The sequence below is a fragment of the Heterocephalus glaber genome, unplaced genomic scaffold (assembly GCF_053883595.1).
Source record: "Heterocephalus glaber isolate CG9 unplaced genomic scaffold, H.glaber_assembly_v1.0 deba00001497, whole genome shotgun sequence".
NCBI lineage: Eukaryota > Metazoa > Chordata > Mammalia > Rodentia > Bathyergidae > Heterocephalus > Heterocephalus glaber.
The window spans coordinates 15,175,904-15,201,684 of NW_028258320.1; the positions used below are offsets into that span (position 1 = coordinate 15,175,904).

The 25,781-nt window shown below is 37.2% G+C and overlaps 1 protein-coding gene and 1 long non-coding RNA gene across 6 annotated transcripts in view; one reads left to right on the forward strand and one right to left on the reverse strand.

The window, feature by feature from the left end:
- P4ha1 (prolyl 4-hydroxylase subunit alpha 1) overlaps positions 1–25,781 on the forward strand; it is an 84,467-nt gene that overhangs the window by 42,586 nt on the left and 16,100 nt on the right. For 3 of the 5 annotated variants that reach the window (XM_004846261.4, XM_021259613.2, XM_021259614.2), the window contains one exon: positions 1,471–1,541. In XM_004846261.4, the coding sequence (XP_004846318.1) occupies positions 1,471–1,541 (71 nt within the window). Of the gene's footprint in view, positions 1–1,470; positions 1,542–2,528; positions 2,600–25,781 lie in introns of all 5 variants that reach the window. The other 2 variants (XM_087185420.1, XM_004846260.4) reach the window with 1 other exon arrangement.
- Positions 4,323–25,781, reverse strand: part of LOC110349577 (uncharacterized) — a 65,370-nt gene continuing 43,911 nt past the window's right edge. The window contains exon 3 of the long non-coding RNA XR_002395603.2: positions 4,323–4,506. This is a non-coding gene — a long non-coding RNA (uncharacterized LOC110349577). The remainder of the gene's footprint in view (positions 4,507–25,781) is intronic.

Here is a 25,781-nt window from a genome sequence, read left to right on the forward strand (position 1 = left end):
AAGGAAAAATGATGAGAAATGGAAAAAATGGAAATAAAGTCTTTGTAAATAGGAAAGGGTGGAGGGCGTGAAGGGAGGGCTAGGAATGGGGAAAAAATAAGAACCAAGATGCATTGTGTAAAGGTACAAGTTCCCAATGAGAAATGTAATTGTGTTGTATACCTAAAATGTACCAATGAAAGAATTTTAAGAAAAAAAAAGTTTTACTGCTTTTCCTTATTGATACACTTTATCAAAGAAAGATTATAAATGCAAAAGACTCGTCTAATACATGTGGATGCTATTCAAGGGAATTCTAGTAAATCTGCTACCAAGCAGACTGCTACTTATATTGTTATTCTTTTTTGAATTTCTATCCTTTATTTGTGGTTAATAAAACCCACTTTACCAAAATGTCTTGGTAGAATACAGTAAGTCCCCAACTTACAAATGAGTTCCATTCCAGGAGAACGTTCATTGAGTTGGAGTTTTTTCCTCAGCCTGACAAAGTGAGTTTATACAGTACACCTGTGAAAGTTCACAAAGTCGAATGTTCATAAGCCAGGATCTTACTGTATTCACTCAGAATTAGTCTCTGGGTTTGAAGAGTTCAGTCTTCAAAGGAGATTCCTCAGTTTAGATTATTTTGTGATCAGTAAATTAAGTGACCTTAAAATTTCCCTTTTGTTAACCTCAGAAGTTTAAAAATGTTTGAAATGATTGCCTTGGCTGTCATGTCTTTCCTGTTGTTTTAACATTGATGAATTACTTTTATTTACCTTTCTGCTCAGATTATTTTACTGTATGTTATTGAGTGGCTATCTTTAAGGGAGAAAAGATTGACCTCAAAATAATTTTCAGTAGTATTAACCTTTGTATACAGTTCTATAGCTAAAAGTAATTTTAATTAATTTAATCTTGAAAGTTTTGGAATATATCATTAACTATATTATATTCCTATTGCTATAATTTAACTTCAAATTTTGGAAATTTCTTTTCTTCATTATCATATTCTTTAACCCCTGAAATTTAAAATTTTCAATCTTCTTATTTATATACCCTCTATTCATGTAACACCAAAACAATATATCATTTTAAAAAGATGTAAAAATCTTAGCGACACATAGTGTTGCACACGTGTAATCCCAGCCCTCTGGGAGGCTGAGGCAGGAGGATCACAAGTTCAAGCCCAGCCTGGACAATTTAGCAATTTAGTGAGACCTTGTCTCAAAATAATAAAAATTTAAAAAGGGGATTGGGGGTGTAGCTCAATGAACAGGCCCGGAATTCAATCTCCAGTACCAAAACAAACACAACATCGAAAAACCAACTGGCTTTCATGGCTCCACTCAAGGTGACTGGAAGTATATGGAGTTATTTCCTCTATTCACCTTCTTTTGTTAGAACAATACACCAGAGTTCTGACTGGTTGGATAAATATGATTCATGTTTTGTCTTGTAATGCATCTGTTTTGATGGTTGGCTTCACAGCTGAGGCGAGCCACCATTTCAAACCCAATAACAGGAGACTTGGAGACGGTACATTACAGAATTAGCAAAAGGTAAGAGATGTGTGTGTTCCATATTTTCCCCTCTAATGAGTGTTTTGTACATCCTACAGGAATTTTTATTCATTTAGGGGAAGTAGGTCATTTTCAGTCTCCAGCTCAAATCGCTGCCTTACCCATGAGCAGGATAACGCATGGATAAACTGCTTCGTGTTTCACAAGCTTTTACCTTTAACTAGAAGTTCTGTTTTTAATCTTTAACCGGTCTGTTATATTTAGCAAATTAATATGCTTGCTTTTTTTTAAGATTAGGTTTCGAATATCCAGGAAAGAGCCTGATACTTGTTTTCTTTTTCCTCTTTGTTGTCAAAGAGGGAAATAAAAAGCAGCAGCCGGGTTAATCTGAGAATCTGTGCTTATGCAGCTCTCATATTTGTAAGGGCTGCAGTGATGCAGATCCTCCTCCATGGTGATTGTGTTGGTCTTATGTCTTATAAAATATTATGGTCATTGTGGAGTAATCTCTGTTCCTCCCGTTGGAGTTTTATTTTGCTGACTCAAAAGTTGGCAATGGAAAGAATTATGCTTTTGAATTCAGTCTTCCAAAAATCACTTGAATTTAGATGCCTTTTACTTTGCATAGAGGTTGAATAACAGTTTTATGTGAGTTAAAAAAATGAACTTCAGACTAAATTTTTTTTCAAAATATTTAAAGAACATTAAACTTCTAGATCTGGGAAAGCGCCTGTGAAACCCAGTGCTATATATATCATTTACATAAAGCTTCAAAAGATTTTCTTAAAAAAAGTGAAAGGACAATAAATATATATCAAATAACTGTCAACCCATTTTTCTCTTGACTTCGAAGTGGCTGTTCTGACCGCCACCTTTCTAAATGTTTTTGAAACTATTACCTGCCTTCCAGCGCAGTCTGAATCCTTCCAATCACCTGTGGCTTGGCAAAACAAAACAAAACAAACAAGCCCAAAATTGCCTGCTACTAGAGTAAGTCCTTGTCCTTTCTCTTTTTTTTTTTTGTAGCTGAGCCGAGCTACAGTACATGACCCTGAGACTGGAAAATTGACCACAGCACAGTACAGAGTATCTAAGAGGTAAGGTAGCAGTGGAGGGAACTTGAATCATATTTGGGTCTAATTTCAACAGAGTCCATGATATGATTTCTAAGACCCAGACTGTTAGGTGTAGGTATTTAAAGACACCTTTGCTTGAATTTTTATGATGGACTAATAAAAAGACATGGTTATGGGGCAATTAATCGACTGCCAGAGTGATTTATTAGATTGCAAAATGCCTAGTGAGGCTCCTTAAACCCTGCTAAGTGAAATCGTATTCTCACATTGAAGTAAAAGAAGTTCCTAAAGATGTTTCATTTGGGCCCTGTTGGAAAGTTGGGTTTAAAAATCTCTGGGTCTCCAGTAGCTGTAGATATTAAGAAAATAAATACCTTGAAGGACTACATAACAAGTCAATCAGTTTCAAATTTAGCAATGTTTGAAGAGACTCTAAATTAGGTTTTTAGCCCATAGATCACTAAAGTAATTTTTGAAAATAGATCATGGTGTAACTCAGGTACACAACTTAGGACGAGCTCACAGAATTGAGTAACATTGCAACAGAAGTCCTTTTTCATTGACTTATATAAAAAGATTTCTGTTGCTCATAAATATGAAAATAGAAGTATCATTGCAGTAAATTATTTTATTTTAAATCTAAGTAATAGCCACAGATAAAACTAATTAAAAATATAAGCACCAGCCATCTCATTAGAAACATTTAAATGTATTTTTTACATTTGATAGTGATTGTTTAATCAGTTTATTTAGATTAATGTGTACTAATAATTGTAATAATACTACTAAACAGGCCTTTTTTTTTTGGTACTAGGAATTGAACTCAGGGCCTTGTGCCTGCCAGGCAGGTGCTGGGCCTCTGAGCTAGATTCTTGGCCCAAACAAGCCTTTTACGTCACAGAAAAATCTATATTTTTTCTCAATTATATAAATATTATTACTGGTGCAACCACTGTGGAAATCAGTATGGAGATACCTCAAAGAACTAGGACTGGAAGTCGCATTTGACCCACCTATTCCCCTGCTGGGTATCTTCCCCAAAGAATTAAAAGAATCATACTACAGTGATATATGTGCACCCATTTTCATAGCAGCACAGTTTGTAATAGCTAAAACTTGGAAACAGCCCAATTACCCATCAGCTGGAGACTGGATAAAGAAAATGTGGTTTTTTAATAAAATGGAGCACTACTCAGCCATAAAAAATGAGAAATTAGAAGCATTTATAGCTAAATGGATACACATTGAAGTGATACTCTTAAGTGAAATTAATAGGACACATGTACATACCGAATAGTTTCTCTGGTGTGAGAAACTGAAAGTGTAAATAAGGACTAAAAGGTATAATAGATAATGTGAAATAGGAAAAAAAGGGACAAAGGGGAAGGGGAAGTGGGAGGGGTAGGGGAAAGGAAAGAGGGGAAAGGAAAAAATATGAGAAAAGGGAAAAATGGAAACAAAGTCTTTGTAAATAGAGAGCGATAGAGGGGTTGAAGGGAGAGCAGGGGACAGGGGGAAAATAAGAACCAAGAGAGTATGTAAAGGTGTACATTTCCAATGATGAATGTCATCATATTGTATACCTAAAATATACCAATGAAATTAGTTTTAAAAACATTTTTATTTTAAAGAAGTACAGAGGGATGAGTAGAACACTTTCAGGTATAAAAATGTATCACTTTAAGAGGTGGTTTCTCAGTCTTGAAACATTGACATTTTGAATCAGACCATTCTTTGTTGTTCAGGGCAGTTTGAGCTGTGTAGGGTGTTTAGCAGCATCTCTGGCACCCGTTAGATGCCCATCATCCTTTCTCCATTTGTGACAGTTAAAAATGTTGCCAGACATTGCCAGTCGTCCCCTGGTAAGCAGATTTCCCTGCCATCACCTCTGGGGACTTGCTCTTCCACTTCTGTTGAGAACTGCTGTTCTAGGATAATAATGGAATGAAAATTCAAGTTTAAGGGAGAAAAGAATGTTGTAAAATTTTCAAGTATTACAATCTATTTCTTGTATTTTAAAAGCAGATAGTGGTGGATGCCAAGTTGTTATGGTATTTAGATTCCACTGGATACGTTAAAAAGTAATCAATTTCCATAAATTACCAATATTTTAAGTGTGACATGGTGAAATCATTTCAAACTAGGTTATAAAAACTTTAGTTAACCAGAAAATTATGGAAGAAGTACACAGATTTTTAACAAGTACTTTAGGAGATGCTCAAAGGAAAAAAAATTTTTTTTTGAGATCTAGTCTATGTAATTCAGGCCAGCCTTGAACTCACTGTATAGCCTAAGCAGGCCTGGAACTTAAGATCTTCCTGCTCCAGCCTCCATAGTTCTGAGGTAGATTATAGGGATGTGCCACCATGCCCACCTCTCAAAAATTTGATGATCACTGCTGTAAGTCATAGCAGGTTTATACAGAATACTATACTGATTCAGTATTCCCTTACTTTGTAGGGGCAGAGTCTTATGTCCTTGATATATTAACCTTAAACATCACCATATACATATTATAATTTCCTCTCTCTGCTGTATGCACCCCTTGCCCACTTGTCACATTAAAAAATATTTTTTCTCACCCTTCAATAGGTTCATTGCTGAGGCCTCTATCGAAAAAACAAAAATAGGGGCCAGGGATTTAGCTCAGTGGTTCTGCCACCTGACTTGCAAGCGCAAGGACCTGAGTTCAATCCCTGGTATCAAAAAACAAAAACAAAAAACAGAGTAACAAGAGAAAAGTCTAAAAATTTAAAGTTTTACCTGACAGAGAGCCTTTAGAAATGAAGAGCGAAAAAACCAAAGAAACCTGTGTATTTTTATGCTGTCATTCAAAAGTATGATTAGACAGAGGGTGTGATGTAATGGTAATACACTGGGAGGAGCAGCACCCGGAAGGAAGCTCCCAGCCTCCATCCCAGGCTCCTAGGGCAGTGAAGCTCAGCTGGACCCAGCACCTGGAAGGAAACTCCTGGCCTCCATCCCAGGCTCCTAGGGCAGTGAAGGTGAGCCGGTCCCAGCACCCAGAAGGAAGCTCCCCCGCCTCCATCCCAGACTCCTAGGGCAGTGAAGCTCCGCCAGTCCCAGCACCTGGAATGAAGCTCCCAGCCTCCATCCCAGGCTCCTAGGGCAGAGAAGCTCAGCCGGTCCCAGAACCCGGAAGGAAGCTCCCGGCCTTCATCCCAGGCTCCTAGGACAGTGAAGCTCAGCCGGTCCCAGAACCCGGAAGGAAGCTCCCGGCCTTCATCCCAGGCTCCTAGGACAGTGAAGCTCAGCCGGTCCCAGAACCCGGAAGGAAGCTCCCCCACTGCCATCCCAAACTCCTAGGGCAGAGAAGCTGAGCCGGTCCCAGAACCCGGAAGGAAGCTCCCCTGCTGCCATCCCAAGCTTCTAGGGCAGGGGTGAGCCATGTGGGTGCCAGAAGCACACCCCCCACCCCCGTGGAAATGAGAAGACACATAAACAAGCCTCAAAAACAGACTTCCAGATCACCTACAGCAACCCCAAAGGGAAATGAGATGGAACACTCTGATACTCAACCACCTGGACTCTCTGAACTGGCAACAAATAGGATCTGGGAAAAATGAAATCAGAAATAATTACTCAGATAACAGCAAAGATTTTGCTCATGGTGTAAGACATGATTAATAAATCTAGAGAGGACACATAAAAAAATAGAGGATCTGAGGAACATGATGGAATCCTAACATAGGAAACAAATGGAATCCATAAAACAGATACAAACAGATTTCCAAGAGATTAAAAACTCCATCGAAAGTCTGTGCAGCAGAATGAACCAATGTGAGGATAGAATTTCACATATAGAAGATAAATTGCAATTAGTGTACAGGAAAAGAAAAATTGCTTTAAAATTGTAAGGGAACACGAGAAATCAATCCAGCAGCTGCTAGACGATGCAAAGAAGAATAACAAGACTGATTGGAGTCAATGAAGAAACAGGAGAGAGTGCAAATAACACAAAAAAACTGTTCACAGAAGTGATGGCAGAAAACCTCCCAAGGAGGGGAAAAGAACTTGACATACAGATAAGTGAGGCATATAGGACTCCAGCTAGCCTTAATCAAAAAAAATCTACACATAGGCATATAATAGGATTCCAGAAATCCAACAGAAGAATAAAATTCTACAAGCAGTGAGAGAAAAGAAACAAATCACATACAAAGGAAAGCCCATCAGAATCACAGCAGACTTCTCAATGCAAACCCTCAAGGCAAGAAGAGCTTGGAGTGACATATTCCAAGCCCTAAAAGAAAACTGCCTCCAACCCAGATTGATGTACCCTGCAGAACTATCTTTCAAAATTGATGGAGAAATAAGATACTTTGATGATAAAGAGCACCTCAGGAACTTCATGAATACCAAACCGGCACTCCAAAAAATTTTAGACAATACCCTAGGAAAAGACAATGAGGATCACAACCCCAGGAAACCCAGCAGAATGAATCCATTGGGTGTGACAAATTAAATGCAAAGGGGGAGAATCGAACAAAAAGAAAAAGTCATGACAAGGCTTTTAAAACTTTTGACTTCATCTCGCTCATGAGTGTATAATTCAATCTTATTATTGTACTGGTTGGTATTTTTCTGATTCTAGAATTGCACACCATTCCTTGTGCTATATTGACTGTTTATCATCTTCTTATGTCTACATTTTAATTGGGTTGTCTATTAATGAGCTCTAAGAATTCTTTATATATTCTGGTCATGGGTTATATGCATTGTAAATATGGTCTTTAAGGACTACTTTTCATTTTAATGATGTCATTTAAAGTTCTAAATTTTGATGGAATCTCATTTATGAAGTTTTTTCTTTTATACATCATGTTTTTTGTATCCTAGGTAGTTCTTGCCTACCCTGAATTCATAAATATTTTCCCTTATACTTTCTTCTTAAAGTTTTATACTTTTAGGCTTTCTTATTTAGGTTCATAGATCCCTTCAAGTTATTTTCATGTATGGAAAAAAAGGGTTGAGGTTAATTTTTTATATATGGATACCAGGTGTTCTAGTGCCATTTGCTGAAGACACTGTCTCTTCCTTGGCTCTAGAATCGAGTTTATATTCTATAAAATGCTAAATGTTGGATAAAATGTTGGATAGTGTTTCAAAACTCAGTGGACCATGTGTGTGTGGTTCTATTTCTAGATTCTCTGTTTTATTCAAATGATCCATATGTCTTTCCTTACACCAACACTGCCTTGATTACTGTAGCTTTAGAAGAAGTCTTAAAATTGGGTGCTAAATGTCTTCCAACACTGTTTTTGTTTTTGGCTTTTCTGGGTCCTTTGTACTCCTGCATGACTTTTAAGTTTCAATATCCAGTTCTTCATTTATAGAAAGTGTGCACAGACCTGAATTTTTGTATGTGCCTTGTGTTTTCTGGTCCTGCTGGATTCTGGTACAGGTTCTAGGGGCTCCTAGAGATTTCTTGGTGTTTTCTCTGTAGATGATCGTTTCATCTACATGTAAAGATTTTGCTTCTGCCATGCCAATCCTATCCTAGTTATGTCATTTTATTGCCAGACCATTTTGGTTTGGACCTATGTTTCAGGTTCTAATGGACAGATGAATAGTGGGCATATGTGCCCTTGTTCCCCACTTTAAGGAGAAAGCATTGTATCGTCTCCATTCATAGAAGGAGTTTTTGTTGGAAGTATGGAGTGCATGTCTTTTGATCTGTTGAGAGGGTCTGTTCTACTTCTGGTCTCCTGGTGGCTTTTGCCTTGAACAGCTGTAGAATTTAGTCCAGTGCTCTTTCTCCAGGTGATGACAGGATCATGTGGCTTTCTCCTTTCCTCTGTTGAAATGATTACTTTTGGGGGTGGATCTTCCAGTGCTGAGCCAACACTGCCATCCCTATAGTGAAACCACTTTCTATATACTGCCAGATCTGACTTCTAAGAGTTTGTTTTGTTAAACAAATTTCTATCTTTGTTCATACATTTTTCTTCTATTATCTTTATCCAGTTTTAGGTTTAGCACAATGTTGAGTTCCTAAAATGAGGGGAGAAGTGTTCCTTCTTTTTTCTGCTTTAAATGTTTGATATAATTTATCAGTTAAAATGTTTATGAGCCTGTTGTTGTCATATAGGTAGGTTTTCAAGCTAGGAATATACTTTCTTTAATAAGTGCTATTCAGATTCTATATTTCCTCCAGAGTTAGTTTCATTAATTTGTCTTCTAAGTTACTTCTTAGAAGTTGTCAAATTTATTTCAAAAAAGATTTTTGTGATATGCTTTCTATATCCTTTTAAATTCTGTAAAATCTATGGTAATGTCTCCTAGATCTTAATATTGTAATTTAAAAAATGTATAACTGATATTGTGTAACAGGAAGAAAAGGTCTAAAAGAGCAGGGGAATTGGGAAGGGTAGGGGAAGGGAAAAAAGGGAAAGGAAAAAATATGAGAAGAGGAAAAAAATGGAAACAAGGTCTTTGCAAATAGGGAAGGGTGGAGGGGGTGAAGGAAGGGCAAGGGAAGGGGAAAAAAAATAAGAACCAAGAGACTTAGGTAATGGTACAAGATCTCAATGATGAATGTAGCTGTATTTTATACCTAAAATGTACCAATAAAGCTAATGGGGAAAAAAATAAATAAATAAGCTGGGAGGAATTTAGCAAGACCTGATGTTCAGATACTTCTTGATATCTGTGACTTTGAGGATAAGGCTGTTCCTTTCCTTTAGGTGTAAGAAGGGCACCTCTGGAATGAAAGTCTCATCATCTATTTCAGAGGAAGGTCATAGAATTTTTTTATAGCCTATTTGAGAGAAGATCTGAGGAACCTTCCTCCTTCTGCTGTTTGCTCAAATTCCAAGGTGCTGTATTTGGGAGTAGAATATCATGACCTATCAGAAAATATAAGTAAAACTTAAATTTGCAATAATATGATTTTGATTATTGCACTAATAGATGGTAAGGTTTTACAGAAACCAATTTGGATAGACTTGAGACATCATATACAGTGCTTTTGAGCATTGTAATTAATTCTGCTTTTCAGGTAAGCTTGAGCTTATTTTCTATCCTATCATAGAATGTTATTCTGTTCTGTCTGCAAAAATGAATCCCCCATTTTGCAGTAATGGGGATTGTGCTAGACAAAGTGTCCTACTATGAGCTATCCCTTTTTCTTTTATTTATATTTTCAGACAGGGTCTTGCTAAGTTTCCCAGGCTGGATTTGAACTTGAGATTCTTCTGAGTAGCTGGGATTACAGGCGTGTGTTACCATCCCCTGTTTGGCCAGGGATTTAACTCAGTGGTTTTGCCGCCTGCTGCGCAAGCACAAGGACCAGAGTTCAAGCCCCACTACTGAAAAAAAAAGGAACTTTAACCTTAAAATATTGACTATATTTTAACAAATAAAAATTTTTTACCATTTTGAGAACTTAATAACTCTGTTGATGTTTGGTATCTACCACTGTAAATATTTATTTCTCTCATAAATTACAGTAAAAAGCCATCTCAAATGCAAAATGGAAGAAAATTTATGTGTTCTGATGTCAGTTAATTTAATCCCTTTTGCTTTGGGAACATCTGTATTTTGAACAAAAGTTCCAGAAGAGAATTTAAAATATCTCTGTTTAAAGATATTTCTAAATACATGTGGAAATTCTTTACTTTTTTTTTTTGGATATTGGGGCTCAAACTCGGGTCCTTGTGCTTGCCCAGCAGGCGGCAAAACCACTGAGCTAAATCCCAGGCCCAGCACTTTTATAGTGTAAAACAAGTGTAAGGCAGCTGTGGTTGTGCATACCTGTAGTCCCAGCTGCCTGTGAGACCGAGACAGGTGGTTTCTTGAGCCTAGAAATCTTAGGCCAGCTTGGGTTTTTATTTGTATTACTAACCATCTTGTCAACTTTTGGCAAATCATTTCTGTCTTTTTCAATATTAAAAACTCTAAAAATTAATTATAGTTTATTAATGGAAAAGTAATTTTGGCTAGATTAAAAGATTTTAGTTTTTGAAAAATAAACATTCAGTTATGTGCTCTGAAAAAGACAGTTCATTTGGTGAGCTCATAAAATACAGTTAAAGTAATATAAATAATGATATAAATAAACAATAATCTGTTTAAAGTAGTAGAAAAAGCTTTGATTTTGGTGAATTATTCTTGGAAATGGTTTTCATTTTTTTATTCTGAAGTAATGATTTCCTAAATATGATATTTATGCATAAGATTTCATTTACCTGCCAGGTGTAGTGGTGCATGCCTGTAATCCCAGTACTCAGGAGACTGAGGCAAGAGGAAGGCCCTGAGTTCAAGGCCACTTGGGTTCCATGGTGAGTTCAAGGCCAGCCTGAAGTACATAGTGAGCCCTGTCTAAACAAAAAACTGGATTTTGTTTACCCATGTTAGTAAGAAACAAATATAACTGTATTTTTATAATATATAAGCAAATACAAATACAAAGAGTTTTGAATGATTTCAGATTTTTAAAAATTGGCATAGCTTTTGACAACACTGCCCTCTGCTGGGTTGAACAATGATTCTCAGACTTAGATAAGTGAAAGGGACAGATCTAGTTTTACTGTATAATTATCCAAGACTGAGCACTGAGGAAGTTATCGGAGATTTTGCCCCTGGTAACTGGCATTTTAAGCCCGGAACTATTTTCTGCCTTTGCAAAGAAACAACATAGTTATTTTATCTTTTTTTTTTTTTTGGTACCAGGGATTGAATTTGGGACCTTGTGCTTGCAAGGCAGGTGGCAGAACCACTGAGCTAAATTCCTGGCCCATAGTTATTTTATCTTAACTAATTATAAAAGACAGCAATGATACTCAGATTACATTGCTGACATTATCTTTGGAAGTCTTGTAACAATCCCCCAAACTCCAAAATGCTGTTGTGTTTACTTGCACATGAGCTCCCTTTGTTCTCAAGTCCTGTGATTAAGGCCAAAAGGAAGATATTTGGAGCTAGTTTTTAATGAAAATTAGAGATATGTAGTTATTTGAAGGAAGTTTTTTTTCTTCTGGTATTAAATACTATATGTGTTTTATGGGGAAAACTCTGAATAACTTGATTGAAATTTTCTGTTACTAGTTGGACAAAAGAAAAATGATCTTCAAATGATTTCTCCTATTAAAGTAAAGGCTACAGAGCCCAGGATTTAGCTCAGTGGTTCCACTGCCTGCCTCGCAAGCGCAAGGACCTGAGTTTGATCCCTGGTACCCCCCCCCCCAAAAAAAAGTAAATGCCGTAACTTTAGAGTCTAACTTAATTAAAGCAATGGGTACTGGAAGAAAGAAACCTTGATTTCTGATGATGTGATATAATGCAGGAATAGCACATCCTAGAAGAATGGACAGTTTACATAAATTACAGTATAGTTGTCATTACTGAATTTTTACCACTATTACAACAATGTGCCTTTCAGAATTGAATTCATAGAATACCTGGTTGGTTTACAATAAGGTCACTGAAGACATGTTAGCAGTAATGATTTAAGAATGGGATCCAGATTAATAAAATGCTTTAAATGAATATAGTCCTGTAGTTAGGAAGAATCTTACTAGATTTTCACATGAAAGTCAAAGTGAAATGACCCCATGCATCAGTAGAATCATTTTCTTCTGCAATGACTACAACAGAACACAATGAGTCTTTTAAACCTGTAATTATGATTGGCTTGAACTGCTATGCCCCAAATCTTCCATTGAGTTCTATATGATAACAAGGAGGTGAAATGAAAACTTGTTAAGCTTAAAGATGGACAAAGAATAAAAAGACTGGTACTGGCAAAGATTTTATGAAATAGGCAGGTATAACTCACTGCAACATTTTAAGAGGGTAATTTGACTTAATTTATAAAAAATATAAAGTTCACTGAGTGATTCCTGCAGAGATAATCTCATGAATATGCAAAGATATAAATTTTCATTACTATAATGCTGCAGTGAACATTCATGTACAAGCTTTTGTAGGAACAGACATTTAAATTTCTCAAATGTGTACACCTAGAAGTAGAATCGCTAACCCATATTGTAACTCTGTTTAATCATTTGAGAAACTGCTGAGCTCTTTGCCAATATGGCTGTACCATTTTACATTCCCACCAGCAGTGTGCTGTATCAGGGTTCGGATTTCTGTAGATCCTTGCTAACACGTATTATTTTCTCTCTTTTGAGACAGAGTCTCACTATGTAGTTCAGGCTGACCTTGAACTCACAGTGATCCTCCTGCCTCAGCCTCTCATGTGCTGGGCTTACAGGCGGGTGCCACCATGCCCAGTTTATTGTCTTTTTGATTTTGTGTTTTTTGTGTGGTTTTTTTTTTTTGGTACGGGGGATCAAACTCCGGACCTTGTGCTTGTAAGGCAGGCGGGTGGAACCACTGAGCTATATCCCCAACCCTATTGTCTTTCTTTTTGAACATAGCCATCCTAGTAGGGGTTAAGTAATACCTCATTGTGGGTTTGTTTTTTTCTTTTGGAGGAGGAGAGTTTTTGTTTGTTTGAAATAAGTTTTCATCATGTTGCCCAGGCTGGCCCTGAACTCTTGGAGTCAAGTGTTTCTCCTGCCTCAGCCTTCCAGCCTGCTGGGTCTAATAAGTGAACACGATCGTGTCTGGCCTCCTAGTGAGTTATTTTTGTGTGTGTGTGTGGGACCAGGGATCGATAGTGGTTTTGATTTATATTTCCATAATGGTTAATGATGCCAAGCATCTTTTCATGTGCTTATTGGCCATTTTTATATCTTTTTTGGAGAAATGTTTACTTAGATCCCTTGCCAATTTTTATTTTTATTTATTTTTTTGGTACTGGGGATTGAACTTGGGACCTTGTGCTTGCAAGGCAGGCTGCAGAACCACTGAGCTAAATCCCCAGCCCCCCTTGCCAATTTTTAAATTATACTTTCATTATTGAATGTAATAGTTTAATAATATTTATGTATTTTAGGAATGTCTTTTGTCAAACTTTTGGTTTTCGAAAAGCAGTAAAATTTTTATTTTAATCAGTTTATTTTTTCCTTTCGTTGCCTGTATATTACATGTTTTTTTCTTCTCAAGACAAAATCTATGTTGCTCATGCTAGCCTTGAATTCCTGGGCTCAACTGATCCTCCCACCTCAGCCTTCCAAGTAGATGGACTACAGGTGCATGCTCTTACATTGAGATACATAGATAGATAGATATAGATATATAGATATATATATATATGTATTTATTTTTTTAACCAAACCCAAAGTCTCATCCATGCTGGGCAAGTACTCTGGCACTGGCCTACATCCATCTCCAGCTGTTTTTATTTATTTTTTTGGTACCAGGGAACAAACTTGGGACCTTGTGCTTGCTAGGCAGGAGGCAGAACCACTGAGCTAAATCCCCTGCCCCCCTTTTTATTTTTTTTTGAGACATATTCTAAGTTGCCCAGATTGGCCTTGAACTTGTGATCCTCCTCCTGAGCCTCCTGCGTAGCTGAGATTACAGGTGTGTGCCACCGTGCTCAGCTGTACCTATTAGATGTCGTAGCTAAGCCATTTCCTGATCTAAGGTCACAAATTTTTATTAGGTTTTTTTCTAAGAATTATTATTTTTTCCAGTACTGGGAATCGAACCCAGACCTGGCACTTGCCAGGCAAGCACAGTGCTAATGCACTAAAATCCCCAGCCCTAAGAATTTTTATTATTTTAGTGCTGATATTTAGGTGTTTGATCCATCTTGAATAAATTTTTAAAATACAACGTGAGATAGAGGTCCAACTTTCTCTTTGCATGTAGATATTCAGTGTCCAAAGACCATTTGTTGCGTATAAGAAACCTTTTTTGCTTTAATTTTAAAGGAGTAAAGTGAGATTTGAGTGATAATTTGCTAGAATAGCAAAAATGAAAGTTTTTCTTGGTAACAGGAGACTTTGGGCAGAAGAGTAAAAATCAAGCATTGGCAAGGAACAGATTAAAGATACAGGGAGATTGGGCCGGGGATTTAGCTCAGTGGTTTCGCCGCCTGCTATGCAAGCACAAGGACCCGAGTTCGATCCCCGGTACCAAAAAAAAAAAAAGATACAGGGAGTTAATAACTGCTGATGCAAGACATGTGGTATTGAAATGGGAGATTCAAACGCGTAGAAAAACCTGGCTCTGTAAGGCTGAAGGACTGATTCCCCTTAAGTACAAGAAAAAGGGTAAGAATAGATACTTAAATGTTGTTGGGGCTAGCAAGAGTAGTTAAAGATAATAGAAGTAGAAGGGTAATGGAGGCCAGGAGTAGCTATCTTACTAAGATGTATTTAATTTGAAGCCTTATTAGAACACCTGTCAGTCATGCATTAGTTACCTATAAAAGTCACATCCAGAGTAGTTTGCTTATAAAGTTCAAAAGCCCATCAAATTGTTGCCAGACAGGGCCGGGGATGTAGCTCAGTGGTTCCTAGAGCACCTGCCTTGCAAGTATAAGGTCCTGAGTTCGATCCCTAGTGCCAAAAAAAAAAAAAAATTGTTGCCGGACAGAACAGATGGTACTATATGTTAACATATCAGGTTAGTTATGTGAGAAGATTGGCCAGAACTGGGAAAAATGAATTCTTAGTATATGTGTCAGCTGTATTCTTTGTAACAGTAAAATTGATGCTCATTTCTGATACACTGAAGACTTCTCAGCCAGTCTTGATAAATTTGCAACAGACTGCCAAAGAGACAGTTTTTTTTTCTTTTAAATTCTTTTATGGGTACATTTTAGGTATACAATATGTTTACATTTATCATTGGGTGCTTGTACCTGTACATGAGGAATCTTGGTTATTTTCCCCATTCCCTGTGTGCCCTTCACTCCCTCAACCCTTCCCTATTTATATAGATTTCGTTTCCATTTTTTTTCTTTTCTCATAATTTTTCCTTTCTCTTCTTTCCTTTCCCCTTCACCTCCCACCACCCCTACACCTTTGGACCTTTTAATATTTAAAATTATCAATTATTCATTTTAATCATTTTAACCCTTATTTACACTTTCAGCTTCTCACACTAGAGAAACTATTTGGTATTTACACATGTGTGTCCTATTTATTTCACTTAAGAGTATGGCCTCAATATGCATCCATTTAACTATAAATATCTCTAGTTTCTCGTTCTTTATGGCTGAGTAGTACTCCATTTTATTAAAAACCCACATCTTCTTTGTCCAGTTACCAGTTGATGGGCACGTGGGCTGTTTCCAAGCTTTAGCTATTACAAACTGTGCTGCTATAAACATGGGTGCACATGTATCGCTGTGGTATGATTCTTTTAATTCTTTGGGGAAGATACCCAGCAGGAGAATAGCTGGGTCAAATGAGACCTCTAGCCCTAGTTCTTTGAGGTATCTCCATACTGATTTCCACAGTGGTTGAACCAGTCTGCACTCCCACCAACAATGGAGAAGGGTTTCCTTCTCCTCATAGCACCGTTAGCATTTGTTATTGGTTGATTTCCTGATAGCAGCCATTCTTTCTGGGGTAAGGTGGAATCTCAGTGTTGTTTTTATCTGCATCTCTCAAATGACCAGTGATGTTGAACATTTTTTCATGTTTATTTGCTTCTTTAACTTGTCTGAGAAATGTCTGTTCATTTCAGATGTTCACTTTTGAATTGGGTCTTTGACTTTGGGAGGTCTGATTTTTTTGAGTTCTTTTTGTGTTCTCTTTGTCTGAGGAACAGCTGGTAAAATTTTTTCCCACATTGTTGGTGGTTTCTCTTCCAGTGCAGAAGCTTTTTAATAAGATGAGTTCCCAGTTGTTGATTCTTTGTGCTAGTGCCCGTGCTACTGAGGTTTTCTTCATAGTCTCTTCCTATGCCAGTGTCTTCAAGAGTTCTACCTAACTTATCTTCCAGCAATTTTAGTGTTTCTGTCTTAATATTTAGATCTTTAATCCATTTTGATCTAAGTTTAGTGCATGGTGATAGGTATGGGTCTAGTTTTAATCACTGGCATGTTGAAATCCAGTTTTTCCAACACCATTTATTAAAGAGGCTATTGTTCCTCCAGTGAGGGTGGTTGGCTCCTTTATCAAAGATGAGGTTGGGCCGGGGATTTAGCTCAGTGGTTCCGGTGCCTGCCTCGAAAGCACAAGGTCCCAAGTTCGATCCCCGGTACCAAAAAAAAAAAAAAAAAAAAAAAAAGGTGAGATGGCTGAGTATGTCTGGAGTTGTTTCTAATCTATTCCACTGATCCTCGGGTCTGTTTCTTTGCCAGTACCATGCTGTTTTTATCACAGTAGCTTTGTAGTATAGTTTCAAGTTGGGGATTGTGATATCCCCAGCCATGTCTCTGTTGCCTAGAATTGCTTTTGCTATTCTAGGTCTCTTCTGGTTCCAAATGAATTTTATTCAGCATTGCATTAAATCTGTGTAGTAGTTTTGGAAGTATGGCCATTTTCACTATATTGGTTCTTCCTACCCAGGAACAAGGGATGTCTTTCCATTTTCTTATATCCTCCTCGATCTCCTTTTTCAGAGTGCTGTAGTTTTCAGTGTAGAGGTCTTTTGCTTCCTTTGTGAGGTTGATTCCTAGATATTTCTTTTTGTTGGATGCTATTGTAAAAGTAATTGTTTCTGAATTTCTCTCTCAGTGAGTCTGCTATTTGCATATAAGAAGGCTATTGTTTTTTGAGTGTTGACCTTGTTTCCAGCTACTCTACTGAATCTGTCAATTAGGTCTAGAAGTCTTTTGGCCTAGTTTTTGGGGTCTTCTATGTAAATAATCATATCATCAGCAAATAATGACAGTTTAACTTCTTCCTTTCCTATCTTTATTCCTTTTATTTCTTTCTGTTTTCTAATTGCTATGGCTAATGTTTCCAAAACTGTATTGAACAGGAGTGGTGATAGTGGGCATCCTTGTCTTGTTCCTGATTTTAGCATGAAAGTTTTCAGTTTTTGACCATTTAGTATGATGTTGGCTGTTGGTTTTTCATAGATAGCCTTAATCAGGTTGAGATAAAGACCTTCTATTCCAATTTTCTGTAGCATTTTTATCATGAATGGGTGTTGGATTTTGTCAAATACCTTTTCTGCATCTATTGAGATGATCATATGGTTTTTGTCCTTGACTCTGTTAATATAGTGTATTACATTTATTGATTTATGAATGTTGAACCATCCTTGCATCCCTGGGATAAATCTCACTTGGTCATGGTGTATAATCTTGTTGATGACCCTCTGTATTCTGTTTGCATCTGTGTTCATTAGGGAGATTGGCCTGTAGTTCCCTTTTTGGGTTGGGACTTGCCCTGGTTTTGGAATCAAAGTCACATTTGCTTCCTGGAATGAATTTGGAAGCCTTGCTTCCCTTTCCATTTCCTTGATGAGTTTAAAAAGTAATGGTGTTAGTTCTTCTTTAAATGTCTTATAGAATTCAGCAATGAAGCCACCTGGACCTGGGCTTTTCTTTGTTGATAATTTTTCATTACATTTTCAATTTCACTCATTGTAATTGGGGTGTTTAGAATTTCTATACCTTCATTTAACTTTGGCAGTTCATATGTATCTAGGAATCTGACCATTTCTTCTGTGTTTTCCATTTTGTTAGAGTACAGGTTCTTGAAGTAGGTATTGATGATCCTCTGGATTTCTGCTGGGTCTGTTGTGACTTCACCTTTTTCGTTCTTTGTTTGTTTTTGGTACTGGGGATTGAACTCTGGTCCTTGCGCTTGCCCAGCAGGCAGCAAAACCACTGAGCTAAATCCCTGGCCCCAAAGTGGTATTTTTATTTTTTGATACTGAGGAGCAAACTCGGGACCTTGCGCTTGCGAGGCAGGCAGCAGAACCACTGAGCTAAATCCCTGGCTCACTTTTTTCGTTCTTAATTGCATGGATTTGAGCCTTTTCTTTCCTTTTTTTGATAAGGTTGGCTAAAGGCTTATCAATTTTATTTATTCTTTCTAAAAACCAACTCTTTGATTCATTGATTTTTTTGTATTGTTCTCTTAGTCTGCCTTGCATTGATTTCTGCTCTGATCTTTATAATTTCCTCTCTTGTACAAGCTTTGGGTTTGTTATGTTCTTCTTTTTCTAGGAACTTGAGGTTCTGCATTAGGTTATTTATCTGAGTTCTCTCTGTTTTCCTAATATGGGCCTTCACTGCTATGGCATAGAACTGCTTTCATTGTGTCCCATAGATTCCTGTATGTTGTACTGGCATTGTCACTTACTTGTAGAAACTGTCTAATTTCTTTAATTTCCTCTGTGACCCATTGGTTTTTCAGGAGTGTGTTATTCAATTTCCATGTGTTTGTGGGAGTTTTGTGGTTTCTTATGTTATTGACCTCTAATTTTATTGCACTATGGTCTGATACTATACAGGGGGTAACTTCAGTTCTTTTACATTTACTTAGACATGTCCTATGAGCTAGCATGTGGTCTATTTTGGAGAATGACCCATGTGCAGCCAATTGTTCTGATTTTGTGAGGTGGAACACTCTGTAAACATCTATTAAGTCCATTTGTTCAATAGCTTGGTTCAGTTCTTCAATTTTGTTGTTGATTTTTTTTTCTAGATGATCTGTCTATTTGTGATAGTGGAGTGTTGAAGTCCCCCACTACCATTGTATTAGTGCTTATTTGTTTTTTCATGTCCATTAATATTTGTTTTGTTTAATTGGGGCATTTGTATTTGGTGCATAGATATTTATGATTGTCATCTCTTCCTCTTGGATTGTTCCCTTCTCAAGGATGTAGTGACCATCTTTGTCTCTCTTAATTAGTTTTGGTTTGAAATCTACTTTGTCTGCAAATAGGATTGCTACCCCTGCCTTTTTCTGGGTTCCTGTGACATGGAGAACTGTTTTCCATCCTTTTACTTTCAGTCTATGAATTTCTTTTTGAGTTAGGTGTGTTTCTTGTATACAGCATATTGCTGGATTTTGCTTCTTAATCCATTCTGTCAGTCTATTTCTTTTGATTGGTGAATTGAGGCCATTAACGTTGAGAGTTATAATTGATAGATATTGACTCATCCTTGTCATGATGTTTTACTGTCGTTGGCTCTTTTATTTCTTATTTTTTTCCCCCTTTCCCTTTAATTTCTTGCCTTGCCTGGTGGCTTCCCTCTGATGGGCCTCATGGAGTTGTGACCTTCATTGTCTTTGTGTAGGACATTGCTTAGAATTGTTTGGAGTGCTGGTTTGGTGTTCATGAAATTTCTCAGGTGTTTGTCGTGGAAGTATCTAATTTCTCCATCGATTTTGAAAGATAATTTTGCAGGAAACGACAGTCTAGGTTGGAAGTTATTTTCTTTTAGGGCTTGAAATATTTCACTCCAGACTCTCCTTGATTTGAGGCTTTGTGTTGAGAAGTCTGCTGTGATTCTGATGGGCTTTCCTTTGCAGTTGATTTGTTTCTTTTCTCTGCCTGCCTGTAGGATTTTGTTCATTAGGTTTCTGGGATCTTGACTATTATATGTCTATGTGTAGATTTTTTTTTTTATCCTGGCTAGTTGAAGTTCTATATGCCTCACTTATTTGTATGTATAATTCTCTACCTCTGACTGGGAAGTTTTCTACTGTTACTTCTGTGAACATTTTTTTATGTCAATTGGACTTTCTTCTGCTTTTTTGTGGACTCCTATCAGTCTTATGTTATTCTTCTTTGCATCATCTAGCAGCTGCTGGATTGATTTCTCTTGGTCCCTTACTATTTTGAGGAGATCTCTGTTTTCATCGTCCTTAACTGCAATCCTGTCTTCTATATCTGATTTTCTATCTTCAGATTCCCTTAATCTACTCTGCATGCTTTCATTGGAGTTTTTTTTAATTAAATTCTTTTATTGGTATATTTTAGGTATACAACACAATTACATTTCTCATTGGGAATTGTACCTTTACATAATGCATCTTGGTTCTTATTTTTTCCCCATTCCTAGCCCTCCCTTCACCCCCTCTACCCTTCCCTATTTACAAAGACTTTATTTCCATTTCTCATCATTTTTCCTTTCCCTTCTTTCCTTTCCCCTGCCCCTCCCACTACCCCTACCCCTGTGGACCTTTTATTCCTATTTTCCATTTTCGATTATTCATTCTAATCCATGGTACATTTTAGGTATACAATATAATGACATTCATCATTGGAAATGTGCACCTTTACATAGTATCTCTTGGTTCTTATTTTTCACCCTTGCCCAGCCCTCCCTTCAACCCCTCCATTCCTCCCTATTTACAAAGATTTTGTTCCTATTTTTTCATTTTCTCCTATTAATCCCATTCCCTTCTATTCTTTCCTCTAGCCCTCCTACTTCCTTCCCCTTTGCCCCTTTTCTTCCTATTTCACATTACCTATTATACATTTAGTCCTTATTTACACTTTCAGTTTCTCACACTAGAGAAACTATTCGGCATTTATTCATGTGTGTCCTATTTATTTCACTTAAGAGTATTGCCTCAATGTGCATCTACTTAGCTATAAATGTCTCAAATTTCTCATTTTTTATGGCTGAGTAGTACTCCATTTTATTAAAAAAAAAACAACCCACATTTTCTTGATCCAGTCTCCAGTTGATGGGCATTTGGGCTGTTTCCAAGTTTTAGCTATTACAAACTGTGCTGCTATGAACATGGGCACACATATATCACTGTGGCATGATTCTTTTAATTCTTTGGGGAAGATCCCCAGCAGTGGAATAGCAGGGTCAAATGGGACTTCCAGTCCTAGTTCTTTGAGGTATCTCCATACTGATTTCCACAGTGCTTGCACCAGTCTACACTCCCAGCAGCAGTGGAGCAGGGTTCCTCTTTCCCCACAGCCCCACCAGCATTTATTATTGGTTGATTTCCTGATAGCAGCCATTCTTTCTGGAATGAGGTGGAATCTCAGCATTGTTTTCATTTGCATCTCTAGAATGACCAGTGATTTAAACATTTTTTCATGTATTTATTTGCTATTTCTACTTCTTTGTCTGAGAAATGTCTGTTCATTTCAGCTGCCCATTTTTGGATTGGGTCTTTAAATTTGGGAGGTCTGATCTTTTTAAGTTCTTTATAGATTCGAGATAGTAGACCTTTGTCTGAGGAAGAGCAGGTGAAGATTTTTTCCCACATTGTGGGTTGTCTCTTCACACTGCTGGTGGTTTCTCTTGCTATGCAGAAGCCTTTTAATAAGAAGAGATCCCACTTATTGATTGTTTGTGCTAGTTCACGGGCAACTGAGGTTTTGTTCATAAAATCTTTTCCTACACCGATGTCTTCAAGGGTTCTACCTAACCTCTGTTCCAGCTGGTTCAGAGTTTCTATTTTAATATTTAGATCTTTAATCCATTTGGATTTTGGTTTAGTGCATGGTGAGAGATACAGGTCTAGTTTTAATCTTTGGCAAGTTGAAAACCAATTTTTCCTGCACCATTTATTAAAGAGGCTGTCTTTCCTCCAGTGAGGGTTTTTGGCTCCTTTATTGAAGATGAGATGGCTGAGTGTGTCTGGAGTTGTTTCTGCATCTTCTAATCTGTTCCACTGGTCCTCAGGTCTGTTTCTTTGCCAGTACCATGCTGTTTTTATCACAGTAGCTTTGTAGTAAAGTTCCAGGTTGGGGATTGTGATACTCCCTGCCATGTCTCTGTTACCTAGAATTGCTTTTGCTATTCTGGGTCTCTTCTTGTTCCAAATGAATTTTTGGATTGTTTTCTCAAGGTCCGTGAAGTATGCTGCTGGGATCTCAGTTGGAATTGAATTGAATCTATATAGCAGTTTTGGAAGTATGACCATTTTCACTATATTAATCCTTCCTACCCAGGAGCAGGGGATGTCTGTCCATTTTCTGATATCATCTTCAATCTCTCTTTTCAGAGTGCCATAGTTTTCAGAGAAGAGGTCCTTCATTTCTTTTGTTAGGATGATTCCTAGGTATTTCAGTTTTTTGGATGCTATTGTGAAAGGAATTATTTGCCCTATTTCTCTCTCAGTGAGTCTGTCATTGGTGTAGAGGAAAGCTATTGATTTTTGTGTGTTGACCTTGTAACCAGCTACTTGACTGAATTTGGTTATTAAGTCTAGAAGACTTTTGGTGGAATTCTTGGGGTCTTCTGTATAGAGTATCATGCCATCTGCAAATAATGACAATTTGACTTCTTCATTACCTATCTTAATTCCTTTTATTTCTTTCTCTTGTCTAATTGCTGTGGCTAATGTTTCCAAAACTATATTGAACAAGAGTGGTGATAGTGGACATCCTTGTCTTGTTCCTGATTTTCGTGTGAAGGATTTCAGTTTTTGACCATTTAGTATGATACTGGCTGTTGGTTTTTCATAGATGGCTTCTATCAGTTTGAGGGAGAGACCATCTATTCCAATTTTTTGTAGGGTTTTTATCATAAATGCATGTTGGATTTTGTCAAATGCTTTTTCTGCGTCTATGGAGATAATCTTATGGTTTTTGTCCTTGGCTCTATTGATATAGTGTATTACATTGATTGATTTGCATATATTGAACCATCCCTGCATCTCTGGGATGAATCTCACTTGATCAGGGTGTATGATCTTCTTGATGATCTTCTGCATTCTGTTTGCCATTATCTTATTAAGGATTTTTGCATCTATGTTCATTAGTGAGATTGCCCTATAGTTCTCTTTTTGGGTTGGGTCTTTCTCTGCTTTGGGGATGCTTGCTTCCAGGAATGAATTTGGGAGTATTGCTTCCCTTTCAATTTCATTGAAGAGTTTAAACAGTAGTGGCAGCAGGTCCTCTCTAAATGTCTTGTAGAATTCAGCAGTGAAGACATCAGGGCCCAGGATTTTCTTAGGTGATAAGTTTTTAATTACATTTTCAATTTCATTGGTTGATATTGGGTTGTTCAGAATTTTTAGGTCTTCTTCGTTCAACTTTGGTAATTTATATGTATCTAGGAATCTGTCCATTTCTTCTGTGTTGTCCATCTTATTGGCGTATAGATTCTGGAAGTAGGTATTGATGATCCTCTGGATTTCTGCTGGGTCTGTTGTCATTTCACCCTTTTCCTTCCTAATTGCATGGATTTGGGCCTTGTCTTTCCTTTTTCTGACAAGGTTGGCTAAAGGTTTGTCAATTTTGTTGATTCTTTCAAAGAACCAACTCTTGGCTTCATTGATTTTTTTGTGTCGTTCTCTTAGTCTCCATTGCATTGATTTCTCCTCTGATCTTTATAATTTCCTCCCTTGTATGAGCTTTGGGGTTGTCCTGCTCTTCTTTTCCTAGAAGCTTGAGGTTCAGCATCAGGTTGTTTAATTGGGCTTGTTCTGTTTTCCTAATATCTGCATTCACTGCTATGAATTTGCCTCATAAGACTCCTTTCATTGTGTCCCATAGATTCCAATATGTTGTATTGTCATTGTCATTTAATTGAAGGAACTGTCTGATTTCTTCTTTAATTTCCTCTATGACCCATTGGTTATTCATAAGTGTGTTGTTCAATTTTCACATGTTTATGAAATTTTTTGAGTTTCTTTTGCTATGGATCTCCAATTTCATCGCACTATGGTCTGATAATATACAGGGGATAACTTCAATTCCTTTGCACTTACTTAAACATGTTCTATGTGTGAGTATGTGGTCTATTTTGGAGAATGACCCATGTGCAGCTGAGAAGAATGTGTATTCTGATTTTGTGGGGTGGAAGACTCTGTAAACATCTGTTAAGTTCATTTGTTCAAGAGTTTGATTGAGTTCTAGTATTTCATTACTTATTTTTAGTCTAGTTGATGTATCTATTTGTGACAGTGGGGTGTTGAGGTCCCCCACTACAATTGTATTAGTGCATATATCACTTTTCATGTTTGTTAGTATTTGTTTTATAAAGTTGTGTGCACCAGTGTTTGGTGCATAGATATTTATGATTGTCATCTCTTCCTCTTGGATTCTTCCCTTTACAAGGATGTAGTGTCCTTCTTCATCTCTCTTAATCAGTGTTGATTTGAAAGCTACTTGATCTGCAAAGAGGATAGCTACTCCTGCTTTTTTTCGGGTTCCTGTTGCATGGAGTATTGTTTTCCACCCTTTAACTTTCAGTCTATGAGTTTCCTTTTGAATTAAGTGTGTTTCTTGTATGCAGCATATTGTTGGATTTTGCTTCTTGACCCATTCTGCCAGTCTATTTCTTTTGATTGGTGAATTGAGACCATTAACATTGATGGTTATAACTGAAATGTATTGACTTGTCATTGCCATGACTTTTTCTTTTTGTTGGGTTCTCCCCCTTTACATTTAATTTCTTGTCCTGCCAGATGGGTTCATTCTGCTTTGCTTCCTGGGGTTGTGATCCTCAATGTCTGTTCCTAGGATATTGTGTAAAATTTTTTGGAGTGCTGGTTTGGTATTCACGAAGTTCCTAAGGTGCTCTTTGTCATGAAAGTATCTTATTTCTCCATCAATTTTGAAAGATAGTTTTGCAGGGTCATCAATCTGGGTTGGAGGCTGTTTTCTTTTAGGGCTTGGAATATGTCACTCCAAGCTCTTCTTGCCTTGATGGTTTGTGTTGAAAAGTCTGCTGTGATTCTGATGGGCTTTCCTTTGTATGTGATTTGCTTCTTTTCTCTGACTGCTTGTAGAACTTTGTTCTTCTGTTGAGTTTCTGGAATCTTAACAATTATATGCCTATGTGTAGATTTTTTTTGATCAAGGCTATTTGGAGTCCTATATGCCTCACTTATCTGTTGTCAAGCTCTTTTCCCCTGCCTGGGAAGTTTTCTGCCATTATTTCTGTGAAGAAATTTTTTTATGTTATCTCCACTCTCTCCTGTTTCTTCATTGAGCCTAATCAGTCTTATGTTATTCTTCTTTGCATCATCTAGCAGCTGCTGGATTGATTTCTCATGTTCCCTTATAATTTTGAAGCAATTTTTCTTTTCCTGGTCACTAATTGCAATCTTATCTCCTATATCTGAAATTCTGTCCTCACATTGGCTCATTCTGCTGTGTAGACTTTCAATGGAGTTTTTCATGTCCTAGAAATCTATTTGCATCTGTTTTATGGATTCCATTTGTTTCTTATGTTGGGATTCCATCATGTTCCTCAGCTTCTCTCTAGGTTTATTAATCATGTCTTGCACTAGGAGCACAATTTCTCCTGTTATCTGAGAAATTATTTCTGATTTCATTTTTTCCAGATCCCCTTTTGTTGCCATTTCAGTGGGTCCAGGTGGTTGAGTATCAGAGTGTTGCATCTCATTTCCCTTTGGGGTTGCTGTAGGTGATCTGGAAGTCTGGTTTTGAGACTTATTTACATGTTTTCTCATTTCGACTGGGGTGG